We start from the raw sequence: 14,197 nt of genomic DNA, 5'->3' as shown, positions 1-14,197 counted from the left end.
AGAATTAATAATCGAGACGTGTTCAGGTGTCAATCAGACTGATTATATTTGATTGTAAACCTACAAGTGGACAATACAGCCTATCATCATATTGATAGTGAAGAAGCGACACGCGTACCCGTACTGCGGATGGCTTAAGAAAGTTTTAACTTTCGCTACCTGTTTTTAAGCAACTTGAAATCCAGCAATGTGGAAGGCTGCTAAATTCCATACACAGGGAACATCTGATGACATAATTTGGGATGATGTAAAAAAACTGGCGAGCGACTGGGATTCGCAGTCGATGTGAGGTGTCTATATACTCCACTCGAGGAGCGGGCATGGACTGAGAAGTTGATGTACATTCCTAGAAACCGTTTCATCATTGATTATCCCGCCCCGATGATTTAATTAAACAGACTATGCTGCAAAGCAAAAATATGTCTTGGATTATTTACAGCAACCAAGTGAAACACGCAAAATGGTGTTACACTGCGGAATACACCCTACGTTGCGGGTACCTCTATGATTCGAAAGGAAGAGGTTATTGTATAAGTAATCGAGTTTGCATTATACTCATAACTAATTAACAAAAAATCGTAATTAAAAATTAACAATAATCGAATACACAACATAACTGTCCTGAAATAAAAACCATAACACTACATAATATAAAATTAACGGGGACTAATCACTAATCGGTTACGTAATTAAATATTTCGATTCTTTCTAGCACAGCTCGGCAGATTAGCGGTCGATTCACACATCTCAGTCTCAGTTCAGTGACTGCAGTGCAGTCCTGCCATATTTCAGTTTTTAAGTCGACTTTATTTATCACGGATATTACTCGACATGCGCTTGACAGTGTTCAAATGGAACATGGTAACCTAAGAAAAGCCAAAAGAACTATGAGAATGTTGGCTTATCTATAATTGTATACTGAACACCATTGTATATTATAATATGTAATGAAGTACATTCTATATTGTACTGTCACTGAACTGATTGTCACTGATCAATTGTTCACAGATGAGACATGGCATTATAATAAATTATTAAAAGCAAAAATATCGTGTCACAATGATACGCGCAAGTGTCTTGCGTGAAAATTTTGTAAAGCATACAACAAGCGGATGAATTGCGTTTCGACCCGTGTCATTTACGCGCAATACGGAGATGTATAAACCGACCGCAATAATAAATAAATACATAGAACCAGAGACTCAATCGTTTTTGGCCAACATTAATTTTGCCTCGCCCTCGAAAACAATCTTTTTTTCCTCTTCTACTTCACAGTAAAACTTCACTCTGATGATCTTTCTGACGTCGACTAACTCCACACTGATGGTGAGCTTCTCCCCGACGAAACACTTGTTGGGGAACTTCATGGTCTGAGAGACCACGACTGTCCCGGGCCCCGGAAGATGCGTTCCGATCAGACCGGCGACTAGACCGTTCAACAGCGCCCCGTGAACTATCGGTCTCTTGCTCGTCCCATTCGCCGTCTTGTGCAGGGAATTGTGATCGTTTGTGAGGTTAGAAAACGCATCCAGGTCTTTCTGCGTGAGGGTCTTCTGTATCCGTATCTTGTCGCCCGCCCGAAAAGGCGCATTCATGAACGACGTCGTGTGTATTTTGCAAATCTTCTGATAGTTCTTATTACTCACTACAAAATACGGGAATCTGTTCGATAACATGTTGACTCGAGCTCAATTATGGCACGCGAAATAAATGCAATAGCGAAATATTATATAACGGATCGAATTACGCTGAGTAATCCAGATTTGTAGTTTATTAAAGAATATTTAAATGCGTGACAGTGATATCGTTTCGAATATCATAAAGAATGTTCAAAAACGGTGTGCTGAAAATGTTTATACAATCGACATGTCTCAATATAATATCACGTAAAATTTACACTTAAAAATACGAAAATTTGACAGTAGTATTTCAGATAAATACGCAGAATTTTCAACTAGCTTCTACTATGTCACAGATTTTGTTTTAGCGAGTCTTTAAAAAATATATTTCAAAGATTACCCATTCACACATTGAAATATTGCTCGGTTTCAATAATTAATACACAAAGTAATTACTAATTCACAGATATCATTCACAAATTCATAATGAAAAATATTTTCGCTATCTCAAACACTCTGCAAAACTTCAGATAGATTTTGGTTCAATTCGCCTTTTGTCAGAGTCTTCGAGGAATATCGTCGTGAGATTGCTGATCCGCGGATTCGAAGAGCACTTTAGAGATTCCATCAGCTTGAACAGTCGGCTGTCGGCGGAAGGGGGATTCACATGGTACTCGGACAGGTAAATGAGGCTGGTGGTGGCGTTCAGAACGGTTTCTTCGTGGTCTGAGGAAGCCAGCGTGACCAGCGATTCAATGCCATTGCACTTAACGATGTATTTGGCGTTTTTCGGATCTGAAAAATAAGTATTACACTTGAGTAAGTCTCCAACGTCAACCGCACACACGTCTCCAAAATTTTTTGAGTGTATATTGTTGTGTATCAAATGAAAAACAATTTTTTGTGCCGGGAGTGTCCTTAGAAAGAACATAGATTTTCAAAACAAATTAGAATGAAATCCGACTTGACAACCAATTAAATGAGTTACACAAATTGATTTAAAATTTTATTCATTACTGAATAATGCAGCGATCATATTAAACTAAATACATGCCTGTCTATGTCACACCACGAGAAGGTGCACCAACCCTAGATATCGGTGCATACAAGCATACGGTTGACAGTTTCATATGCCTTGGTTCTCTTGTAACTCGACATAATGATATTACAGAAGAAATCAATAAGAGAATCATGTCTGCGAATAAATGCTACTTTGGCCTGTTAAGACATTTTAAGTCCCGCATACTATCTCGCCGAACTAAAAGCACTCTTTACAAGACACTTGTAAAGCCAGTGCTCACCTACGCATCGGAAACCTGGACATTAACTCTGCGAAATGAACGACCCCTGAAAATTTTTGAAAGAAAAATTCTACGCCGAACATATGGACTGATCAGGGACGGCAGCGATTGGAGGGGAAGATATAATGCTGAGCTCTACGGGCTGTACGAAGATTGCAGTGCAGTTCAATCAATCAAGATTGGGAGACTGCGATGGCTAGGGCATGTGCACCATATGAATGACAATGAACCGGCAAAGAGAGTGATGTCCAGCAATCCAATAGGGTGTAGAAGAGGCAGGCCAAAGATTCGCTGGTTGGATGGAGTTGCCAGTGACTGCCGTATTCTGGGGGTACTGAATTGGAAAACGGCCACACTGGATAGGGACAGGTGGAGGGAGCTGTTGGAGGAGGCCAAGACCCACACCGGGTTGTCGCGCCCCTGATGATGATGATGCAGCGATCATAAAGTAAACAGAGAAATGCCAATCGGAGACTGAAAGCCGAGGTGTGAGCACGTCAATTTGTTTTGTGATGGCGTCGGAGGAATATATTCTTAAATCGTGTAAATATGACTAAAAAACGTTCCGCATGTACTTGAAAAAGAAAATATGTCAATGAATCATCTCCTATATATTATTATCCTAAGAGATTTTGGAAAATACGTCAACTTTTTTATTTAAATACCACTTTGTTGATTATTAAAGGAATTCACTTCAATTTTTGGAGTCCCGAATCTACTTCCATTTGAATCGGGCACAATCTGATAAAACTCGACACAATCACAGATACTATCGTTTTTAAATCGCGTTTTACATCCGTCACCATACATTTTCGCATCTTGCCTTTCGTCTACCGCAAATCGATTATAATGTCGCTTAATTCTTTCTATATAATCAATATTGCAAAATATCTAAATTAATATTCCACAAAATTATTCAAATCTGTAAGTAGCACATTGGCGTACGAACAAGAAATAAATACATATTTCCTCACTAATTACTACGAAAATATAATTTAAAACCACGTCACTGCTATTTATCTGTCAAACTGAAATAATAGATGATTGATTTTCAATTGTTTTCTTTTGTGATATAAACAAGTTCATTTGACGTGTCAAAATTCAAATTTAGAATTTGCAGAAATAATCGAAAAATGTGACATTTCTATTAGCATATTAAATAATCAATTTCAATCAAGACATTTATTGTTAAGGTGACGCATCAGTGAAACGCCAAATAATTTTCAACTGTACGGGCGACGAAATTTTGGACTCGCTGCCATTCACTGAGAGAATGTTGACCCAGGAACACGTCACTTTGCTGCGTGATGGCGACGGGTCAATTAATTCTAAAATCGTGTAAAGATGACTAAAAACGTTACCCATTTACTTTAAAAAGAAAACATGTCAATGAATATATTATTATTGTTACTAATAGAACAATAAACAGAACATAAAATGGACGTATGTTGGATTTATATGACAATTAATATTTCGTTTGACAGGCGTCATTTTCACCCGCCACCCGCAATCCGCGCATCGCCTAGCGACGATCTTTTTAGACCGTGCCTCAACTAATGCATGGCCTTAATGTTTACGTTAATTGCATAATAAATATAATATTTTAATTTCTCTATAAACGAGCATAAAAAAACAATAGTCAATCACTTTCAGAAATACGTTTCCTATAGATATATTTTTGCCCATATTTAATCCGAAAATTCCTGGCTGTCACAAATCACACAACAATGTATTAATAGGTACGTCATTGCCTTGCCTCTTCACAATATTCGATGAGTTTATTTAAATTTAATAATAAGGCCACATTTCAACGATTATCATCATGATCAAAGATTAAAACTACATATAAAACTACGTTGATTAATCAAATTATCCTAAAAAAATATTGACGGAGCATCATTTACGCATGCATTTTTATTTATTTTGAACCATAGACAAAGTACTTTTATTTAAGCTGTCATATTCATAGACAACGTAGGTAGGTAAATTAAAAATGACGTTTACTATACGTAATAAATACACAAGGTTTTTACAATTTTATTAATAGATAGTATTTATATAATGTTGAATTAAACGTTTTATTACACAATATAAGAAAAATTCATGCTTTATAGACAACTAAAAAAGTCAATTATGATCATTTCATCCCATAATCGCACTATGAAGTACCTACGTCATATTATTATCCACTATTTGCATCCATGTGGTTACTATATAGAAGAATCAATGTGTGTCACTATGCTTATTAGGATTCCATGCTGGGTGAAGGTTATTCCAATAATCCTCTTGGTCATATGAATTGCTATATCTATCAAAATTGATGTACCTACCCATTTATATCCTCATTATCACCATGAACCAGGATCAATCCACTACTCGATATAGCCGTCTCAGAACTAATTCCATTCCTCTTATATACATTGCTGCATTTATCAAACATTTTTAAATAATAATAATATATTCATTTCGTCGTTATCATAATTACACCGGATCAATACACTGCTCGATGAAGGCCTCTCTAAGCTGAGTCCACTATTTTTTGTTCTATGAATTGAACTGAACCGAATTTGTGAAATTGCGTATTACATGAAATCGGCAAAATTTTGTCAAATTCATGAAAAATGCAAGCCCGTTGCCTTATTCATGAATTAGGCAAATTATCTGCCAAGTACGTGAATTCGGCAGGGTATAGAATTCTTAAACTGTCAACATGACAGTAGAAAAAGTAAATTTAATACGGATGGTTTTATTAGTTATAATTGGACATAATATTATAATATTATTATTAGGTTCGGTTAGGTTTTGTAATTCTGAATTCAACTGAATATCCATTTTAAGGTTACCTAACACCTGTCAACAAACTATCAAATTTAATCATACTATCACAAACAAACAATCGACTATTGCCTGATACCAAAGCTCAAATCAAATCGCGAAAATAACTTTTAATAAAATTCTCCCGTTATCATATTATAGTTCTAGATTTTTTTGGGCATAGTAATTGGAAATGAACGTCATTGTAGTTATTAATAGGCATATTTTTATATAATCAATAACATTTGACATCTGGTTAGTTTGACTATTTGCAAAAAACTCCACCGGAGCCCCACTATCTATATTGACCAATGCATGAGCATTTGACAAATTTGATTTACTTGGAAAAAACACCACCGGAGCGGAGCGCCAATATCTAATTTGCCCTATGCATGAACTAGGCAGAAAAAATACTGCCAAATTCACGCACTCGACAGATGTTTTGCCTATTTCATGAATAAGGCAATGGGTTTGCATTTTTATGAAATAGGCAAAATTTAGCCGATTTCATGTAGGTAATACGCAATTTCACACGTAGGCGTAACATATACATACATATATCTACCTAAATATTTATAATGCCATTATCATAATCAGTTTCGATCAATACATATATAGACGAAGTTCTTTCTAACCCAATTACTTCCTCTCAGATCTACGAGTTCCTTCTTTTATCAACATTTGTTTCGATATGAACGTCCCGCACCGGGAAACATTATATAAAATGTTAATTCAAAATTTGTTTTTTTAAATATTATTCTATAGCTGCAAGCATTTTTTTAGACAATTAAACAAAATAATTTAATAGTTATATGGCTAATCTTTATCTATTACCTCAAGGGGATACGCGTGAGATTAATATAAACGTTATATTATTGAATCGCAATCAAATTACCTGCTATTCTGCTAGGTCTAGCAGCCTGGGATGGTGAATCCAGAATAGACTCTGCATATGACGCCAAATTTATATCGAAAGTAACGACTTGAAAATTGTAAAAGTGAAAAATCAGCGAAATGTCAAACGGCGCCGTCTCTGCATACCTCACAATTTTATTAAAATTCAATACCATACATTAGGACGCTAAGCTGTCTGCAAGACCTAGCGAGACAGACTGGCGAGAGCCAGCTGGCTCAGCTAGTATACTATTATTATTACGAATCTATATATATAAAACAAAGTCGGGTTAGTTACACCATTTATAACTCGAGAACGGCTGGACCGATTTTTATGATCTTTGATTTGTTAGATTTGTCTCCACCCCGAATAGCAGAATAACTATTAAAATATCGGATACATCACGGAAAAATACATTATGAAGACAATTCATTTTTTATACATTTTGATATTTTGAAAAATGACCTCGCGCATTCTAAAATAAAAGAAAATCACAAAAAATTAAAATCCATATACAACGATACATGACAGAAAGAATAAACAAGAAACAAATGAAAGGCGTTGTGTGCATTATCTATCCTTTGACAGTTGATTCAGTTCAGCCTCAGATAATCCCGAAAGACTTTGTTGTATACTCCGGTGAATTTTGGAGGAAGTTGTCCTGCCTGAATCTTTTTTACTTCTTCGACAGCGTCCGAAAATAAAGCCAAGGATAAAATTACATGATCTCATTGCTGGTATTGCTCATTATTTACCTACCAATTTCAAAATCCATCCTTCGAACTTCATTCGACAATCGATCTACGTAAATAATCGAGCCGATTACCAGCTAGGTGCGCAAATAGCTATTTCGATCGTGATTTTTAAACGGTAAGTTGCCTTCGAAGATGTTCACTTTGTGAGGTTATCAAATTTGTGATTGTGTGTGCATCGATAACTGCTTCATTATGTAATTTTGAATTATGTGATTAATTTTTCAGTGTTTATCATTTGATGATTCGTCAAAATGCTGACAACTATTTGCTGCGATTTCGTCGATTGCTTAAAATCGAGACGGATCGCCTCACTTTCATTCGGTTGAACCAAGCCAAACTGCGATCGGAGGAGTATATTCATTTACGCGATGCAATCAGCACCGTAGGAGATGCAGCTAATGTTGGTCGATTGACTTTTCTATCGCCGATGTACATTGGCAGCCCACGTCATATGCATGAATATGCGCAAGATGCAATGAAATATGTTCGTCATTACGGTCGTCTAGATCTATTCATCACCTTTACATGAAATCCGAAATGAATAGAAATTGTTAAACTGCTACCCCCGGACAAACATCAAGTGATCGGCACGTGTCTTCAAACAAAAAATCCTGTCGCTGATGAACTACATTGTTAAGCATCGCGTCTTTGGGAAACTCAATGCTAGATGTATTCGATTGAATGACAAAAACGAAGCTTGCCGCATGCACACATTCTTATTTGGTTAGTCAAAAGAATTCGACCAGACCAAAAAGATGACATCATATGTGCCGAGATTCCTGATTTCGAAACCGATCCAGACCTGCATGATGTTGTAATTACTTACATGATTCATAGACAGTGTGGCGCCATCAACCCCCCCCAATCAGCGTGCATGGTCAACGGCAAGTGTTCCAAGCGTTATCCATGAAGTTTAACGGCGGAGACTATCACTGCCAATGATGGTTATCCACTGTATCGGTGTCGATCACCCAATGATAACGGTAGAACTATCACAACGAAAATGAAGTGAAACGATATCGTGGTCGACAACACTTGGATTGTTCCGTATTCGCCACTTTTTTCCAAAACATTCAAGGCGCATTGCAACGTGGAGTTTTGCAATTCAGTGAAATCCATCAAATACATCTGCAAATATGTCAGCAAAGGCAGCGATATTGTAGTTTTTGGCGTTCAAACTCCCAATACCAACGATGAAATCACGCACTATCAAGTTGGTCGATATGTGAGCTGCAATGAAACAATTTGGCGTATTCTCTCATTCCCCATTCATGAACGTCATCCCACTGCTGTACATTTGGCGGTGCATCTGGAGAATGGTCAACAAGTTTATTTTAACGCATCGAATGTTGCTCAACGTGCTGAAATATCTCCAGCGCCAACGTTTGCACGAACGTTGTTCTACTCTAAGATGCCACGTTATTACACTTGGAACGCTTCATCGAAGAAATTTCAGCGTCGGAAGCAAGGCGATGCGGTTCCTGATCATCCGGATGTGCATTCTACTGATGCTCTTGGTCGCATTTACACAGTTCATCCGAAGAATGGCGAATGATTCTACTTGCGGTTGTTGTTGGTAAATGTTCGCGGGCCGACATCATTTGAATCACTTCGAACTGTCAATGGTGTAGTGTGCCCAACATTTCGTGCTGCATGTCAAAAGCTCAATTTGCTTGAAAATGATACTCATTGGGACATAAAAATCACTAAAGCATTTGTTTCTGCATCTCCAAGTCACATTATTTGCTATCATTATTTCGACATGCTTCCCATCGAATCCACCTGAACTGTAGAAAAACTACAAGGATGACATGTCAGAAGACATTTTACATCGAATTCGTGTCATTTTAGGGAATCCTGATCTCGAGGTGAATAAGGAGATACATAACCAGGTTTTCCTTTTGATCGAAGACATGTGTTACCTCATGTGCGGCAGTTTATTAGTCAAGTTAGGAATGCCAATGCCACATCGTGGAGTGAATTACGCTTTCAATCTAGAATCAGAACATGAACGTGAAAATGATCGAGATGCATTGAGCTAATTAGTTCGAACGAATGTACTAATGTTGAACCCCCAACAGAAGGTAGTGCACGATACGTTAATGAAGGCAATTGATGATGGAAATGGTGGCTTATTTTTCCACGATGCGCCCAGTGGAACTGGAAAGACATTCCTCATGTCATTGATTTTGGCCACTGTTCGTGCGAGATCCGAAATTGCTGTAGCAGTTGCTTCTTCCGGGATAGCGGCCACGTTGCTAAAAAGATGCCGAACGGCTCATTCAGCGTTGAAATTGCCGTTAAACCTTCAAACGACTGAAAAACCGATATGCAATATTGCGAAACATTCAGCAATGGCCACAGTTTTGGTAGCAAGTAAAATCATCACCTGGGATGAATTTAGAATGGCGCACAAACGCGCATTGAGAGAGATGTTTTGGAGGTGCAATGATTCTACTATCTGGCGATTTCTGCCAAACACTACCAGTCATTCCAAGATCGACCGTTGCCGATGAAATAAATGCTTGCCTCAAATCATTGACTCTGTGGCGCTATGTGAAGAACCTTCAGCTGACGAAAAACATGCGAGTTACATTGCTAAACGATCCGTCTGCCAAAGATTTCTCTAAGCAATTTCTGACTATCGGTAACGGCCGTGTTCCTGTCGACGAATCAAACGGATTGATTTCGTTTCCGCTGAATTTTTGCAATTTCGTGTCAACAATTGGTTGAGTGAACGAGCAATTCTTGCGGCAAAGAACAAAGATGTGGATCACTTAAACTTCACAATTCAAAATCAAATCGTTGGTCTACTGCATTCCTTCAAATCTATCGACTGTGTAAGTGCTCGGCCGTAGTAATTTGGCGGGCGTGTTGCGGCGGCGTCTTGCGAAACTCAAACGTATAGCCATGTGTATTATGCTCGAAAAAAGACACTGTCTAAGAACATTTTACACACGGTTATACGTTTGAGTTTCGCAAGATGCCGGCGCGCCACCCCCGCGCGACCACTACGTTCTTGCACTAACAAACGAAGGCGAAGCAACCAACTAGCCAACTGAATTTTTAAACCCATTGGATCTTCCTGGCTTGCCACCGCACAATTTACAACTGCAGGTTGGCTCGGTAGTCATCATTCTTTAAAATCTGAACCAACCAAAACTATGTAATCCATTTTATTTTGGTTTGATTTTTGCACATTTATTGAACTTAATTCATTTTAAATATTCATTTTAATTTAATAAAAAAATGAATTTAATTCAGCTAATAAGTTAACACAAGATGATTGATTCTGAGGCGGTACGAAGTTTGCCGGGTCAGCTAGTATAATAATAAACATAACATTAAAAGGACGCATGTTGAATTTTTATGACAAATTATATTTCGTTTGGCTCGTGTCATTTGCACAATCCGGCGCATCGCCTAGTCACGATCTTTTTAGACCATGCCTCAGCCGAAGTATAGCCTTAAAGGGGGACACCGCAACATGTACCGTTTAAAATTTTTTTTTTTTCGGTTAGGTACATGTTCAAACACGCGTGTTAACATGATCTTACTCTCTACTTCAGTTTTAGTTTGTCAATTTATGGCTATGGCCGTATTTTGTCGCTTAACCACTGGGGAATGCCAAAAGAAATGGCGTATTTAAAAAAAACACTACCTTATTCTTAGGTCAATAATTATTATAAAGCAATCATTCTTCGTAGGATGTTTATCACACTTGAATGGTCAAGGACATAGCTTATAATTAGTATCTTTAGAATTATCTTCAAATGTGTTAATCTTGCCCATTTTTTGAATAAGAAAATGCCTAATTCTTGTCAAATTTGGGATCACAGAGATTATCAACATAATTCTTTATCGTAAATATTTCACTATAATAATGTCGACATAAATTATACTAATGGTATTATAAATGCGTTTAAAAATTAATAAACGTAAAAAATCTTAACACCACTGCACATGCATGTACTAAAATAAGACTATATTCTAAAACATTAGAGCGAGAGGTTTAAAAGAATACTATTTTATGTAATAAAAATACTTTATGCAGTCATCAAATGTTTAAAATAAATATAAAGAATATATAAATAGAAGAAACAAAAATATATAAATAGATTATCTACAACGTTTAAGGAATGTCCAGGATCATGCTTTGAAAATACAATAAAAGCTCCATTTTGACCTACGCTGAGCATGTCCGCCCTTAACTGGTGATATTTTTTGATAGGTAACTAATAACCAAAAAAAAAAAAAAACACCCACACCCACGGTGGCTGCGCGGCTTAAGCGTTGGACTATAACGCCGTGGGTCCTAGGTTCGAATCCTGGGTCTGGCAAGTACACATATTGTTTTTCAATTTGTGTCTGTCAGGGTATGGACCAAATAGGTTGAGCAAGTGGCTGACATTCATTTCTCGTAAAAAAACAAAATCTGATAATACAAACCTCTACTCTGTGGAGGCCCATATGATCCTATTAGGATCGGACATGATCGACAGAAAGAAAAAAGAACTAATAACAGAACTGTGAAATTCGTACCAAGAGTTGGATACTCTTGTATTATTATGATCAGCACATTGAATTGAGGCCTGGCATTATTATTCTTTTCAGTCTGCAGCATCCTAGCCAGAAAAACACTGTATGAAATAATCTTAAATTTGAAAAATATTATGATATTACCCAAGGACAGGTTGCAGATCCCGCTGCAGGCGAAATGGGCAAGGGTCTGGTCGGTAGACGACAGCTGATTCAGGAGCACGTCGATTGCACCGACTTGCCGTATAAACTCGTAGTTCACTGGATCATAGGAGAAATTTGCCAAGTTTGCGAGAATTTGGTACTTGGAGTCTGAAAATAAATGAAGAACTATATACAGGTGGCCCTCGACTTTCGAACGTTCCACATTTGCACAATTCACTATTTCGTACATTTCTTAAAATTTAGATTTTTGTTGATAATGCAAAAACCATGCAGTCGTTCTTCTCTCCTCCGCTTCTCGTCACCTTCTCAAATATGTAAAAGGGTGGTACATATTCAACTATCTCTGGATAAGTATAAAATAAAACACCTGATTGCTAATACGCTACGTCAACTTTATTATACCTACCTACTTATTAATAAATAAATATTTTAAAGTACACTTTCTGATGTTTTTTTACATTCCTCTACTTTTGAACATTCAACATTCGAACACAGTTTCAGGAACCAATTACGTGCAAAAGTCGAGGGCCGCCTGTAATGTAATATTTTATTGTTAAGTTGGTGATCTTACAATATGACTGACCCAGAATAAGATGTACTGCAATTTGGTTGTCAACCTTCGATAGAAGATGCCTCTGAAAGAATGAGTTGATGCGTATTGCACTGTTTACGTGATTGCTAATCTAAATAATAATACTTGCAATATCTTCCCATTTATTTAAATAATAATGTTTGGAATCGATTGATTGAATGTATCTAAAATTATGTTGAAATGTTTGGAGTTTTTGACAGATGTGGGTAGAGTGAAGCAGTGACGTCCCGTGAGGGTAGGCAGATTTAGTGTCGCTTGGGGCGGCAGTTACTTGAAGGGCGGCAAACCGAGGAAAATCATTTAGATTTAGTATAATATAGAAATAACTACCTAAACTGAGTACTTAATAACGAAAATATCGTTCCTTTCAAAAATTCAGCTCACTGATTGGAAACAAAATGTATTAATTAGCTTAAAAGGTTTAACAGGACTTTAATTTTTGTCAGTTTCGCGATGTCTAGTTTACTTTCGTTGCCCTTCGACGTCCTTGGTGACCAGAAACGACACGAGCACGGATATTAAAAAAATATTGTATAAAAAAATGGGGCATTATGGCGCTGCCCAGGAGCGGCATTTTGTCTAGGGACGTCACTGGAGTGAAGTTTAGTACAAATGAATCTGCAATGAAAAATTACTAGAATTTTAAATCATCTTATTAAAAAAACAAAAGAAAACCTTTTTAAAATCTTACTGTCTGTTAATACTCAGTGGGAAATTATAATGTATTTATTAATAATTTTACTATTCAGTGTTAACGTATTGATTCTTGATAACCGATGAATGATATCAAGATATGGAAAAGGTTCACCAGAAAATATTATTACGATTTGAAATTACACTACTGACACAGTGGGATTTACAAAATGACGTAAAACTATGATTAGTCATATTTTCGCGTCCCTTTAATGAGATTATGACAAGAGAGGAGTTGTATTAGATAATGGCTACATTTAATTTATTTTAACCTATTCAACGACATTATAAATAATGTTTTATCGAAACAAGAAAATATTCAGTGACGAAAATGGGGTCGTTAAATCGAGAACCAGACACAACGGCTATTCGGTCACATTTTGTTAACAACGTACGTATTTTAATGAACGAACGTAGCGTAATACAATAACGGCGATGAAAATATGTCAAATTATAATGAAATTCGATAAATAACCGACCGTGTGAGGCGAGAGAAAAATTCTAACCTTCACGACACAGGATAATAAAAATATATCTGTACACGAACCTAGAGATTTTGTCTGGACGAATTCGTCGACCAGCTGGCTGAGGAATTGTTTTCTGTCGACGTCCGTTTCGGGGGTTCTCTTGGATAGCTGCTCTCTCGTGCTGAACATTGAAATTGACACCCCCTAAAAAGTAAACAATAAAATAATACGCAGACGTCAAATCACTCCGCCATATTTCCGTAAACACCTACAAATAATTGTTGCCAGTATTCTTATATTATATAATCAGAAATAATAATAAAAGTTTGAAAAGATGAACACCGGTGAATAAAATAG

The 14,197-nt window shown here is 36.9% G+C and overlaps 1 protein-coding gene across 1 annotated transcript; it reads right to left on the bottom strand.

The window, feature by feature from the left end:
* Window positions 1–1,085: 1,085 nt before the first annotated feature.
* On the bottom strand, window positions 1,086–14,095 carry LOC147069298 (uncharacterized). Its single transcript, XM_085951145.1, has 4 exons — window positions 13,921–14,095; window positions 12,068–12,235; window positions 2,171–2,414; window positions 1,086–1,689 (listed from the first exon to the last, which is right to left on the bottom strand). Exons 1-4 carry the CDS (start codon window positions 14,027–14,029, stop codon window positions 1,203–1,205), a joined length of 1,008 nt encoding a protein of 335 aa, XP_085807271.1. The 5' UTR covers window positions 14,030–14,095; the 3' UTR covers window positions 1,086–1,202.
* Window positions 14,096–14,197: the final 102 nt, after the last annotated feature.

The sequence above is a fragment of the Rhyacophila brunnea genome, unplaced genomic scaffold (assembly GCF_057557595.1).
Source record: "Rhyacophila brunnea isolate RB1 unplaced genomic scaffold, BYU_Rbru_1.0 scaffold_24, whole genome shotgun sequence".
In the NCBI taxonomy this organism is placed as follows: Eukaryota; Metazoa; Arthropoda; class Insecta; order Trichoptera; family Rhyacophilidae; genus Rhyacophila; species Rhyacophila brunnea.
Note: the sequence above shows the minus strand (reverse complement) of the source record. Positions and strands in the feature narration are given on the sequence as shown.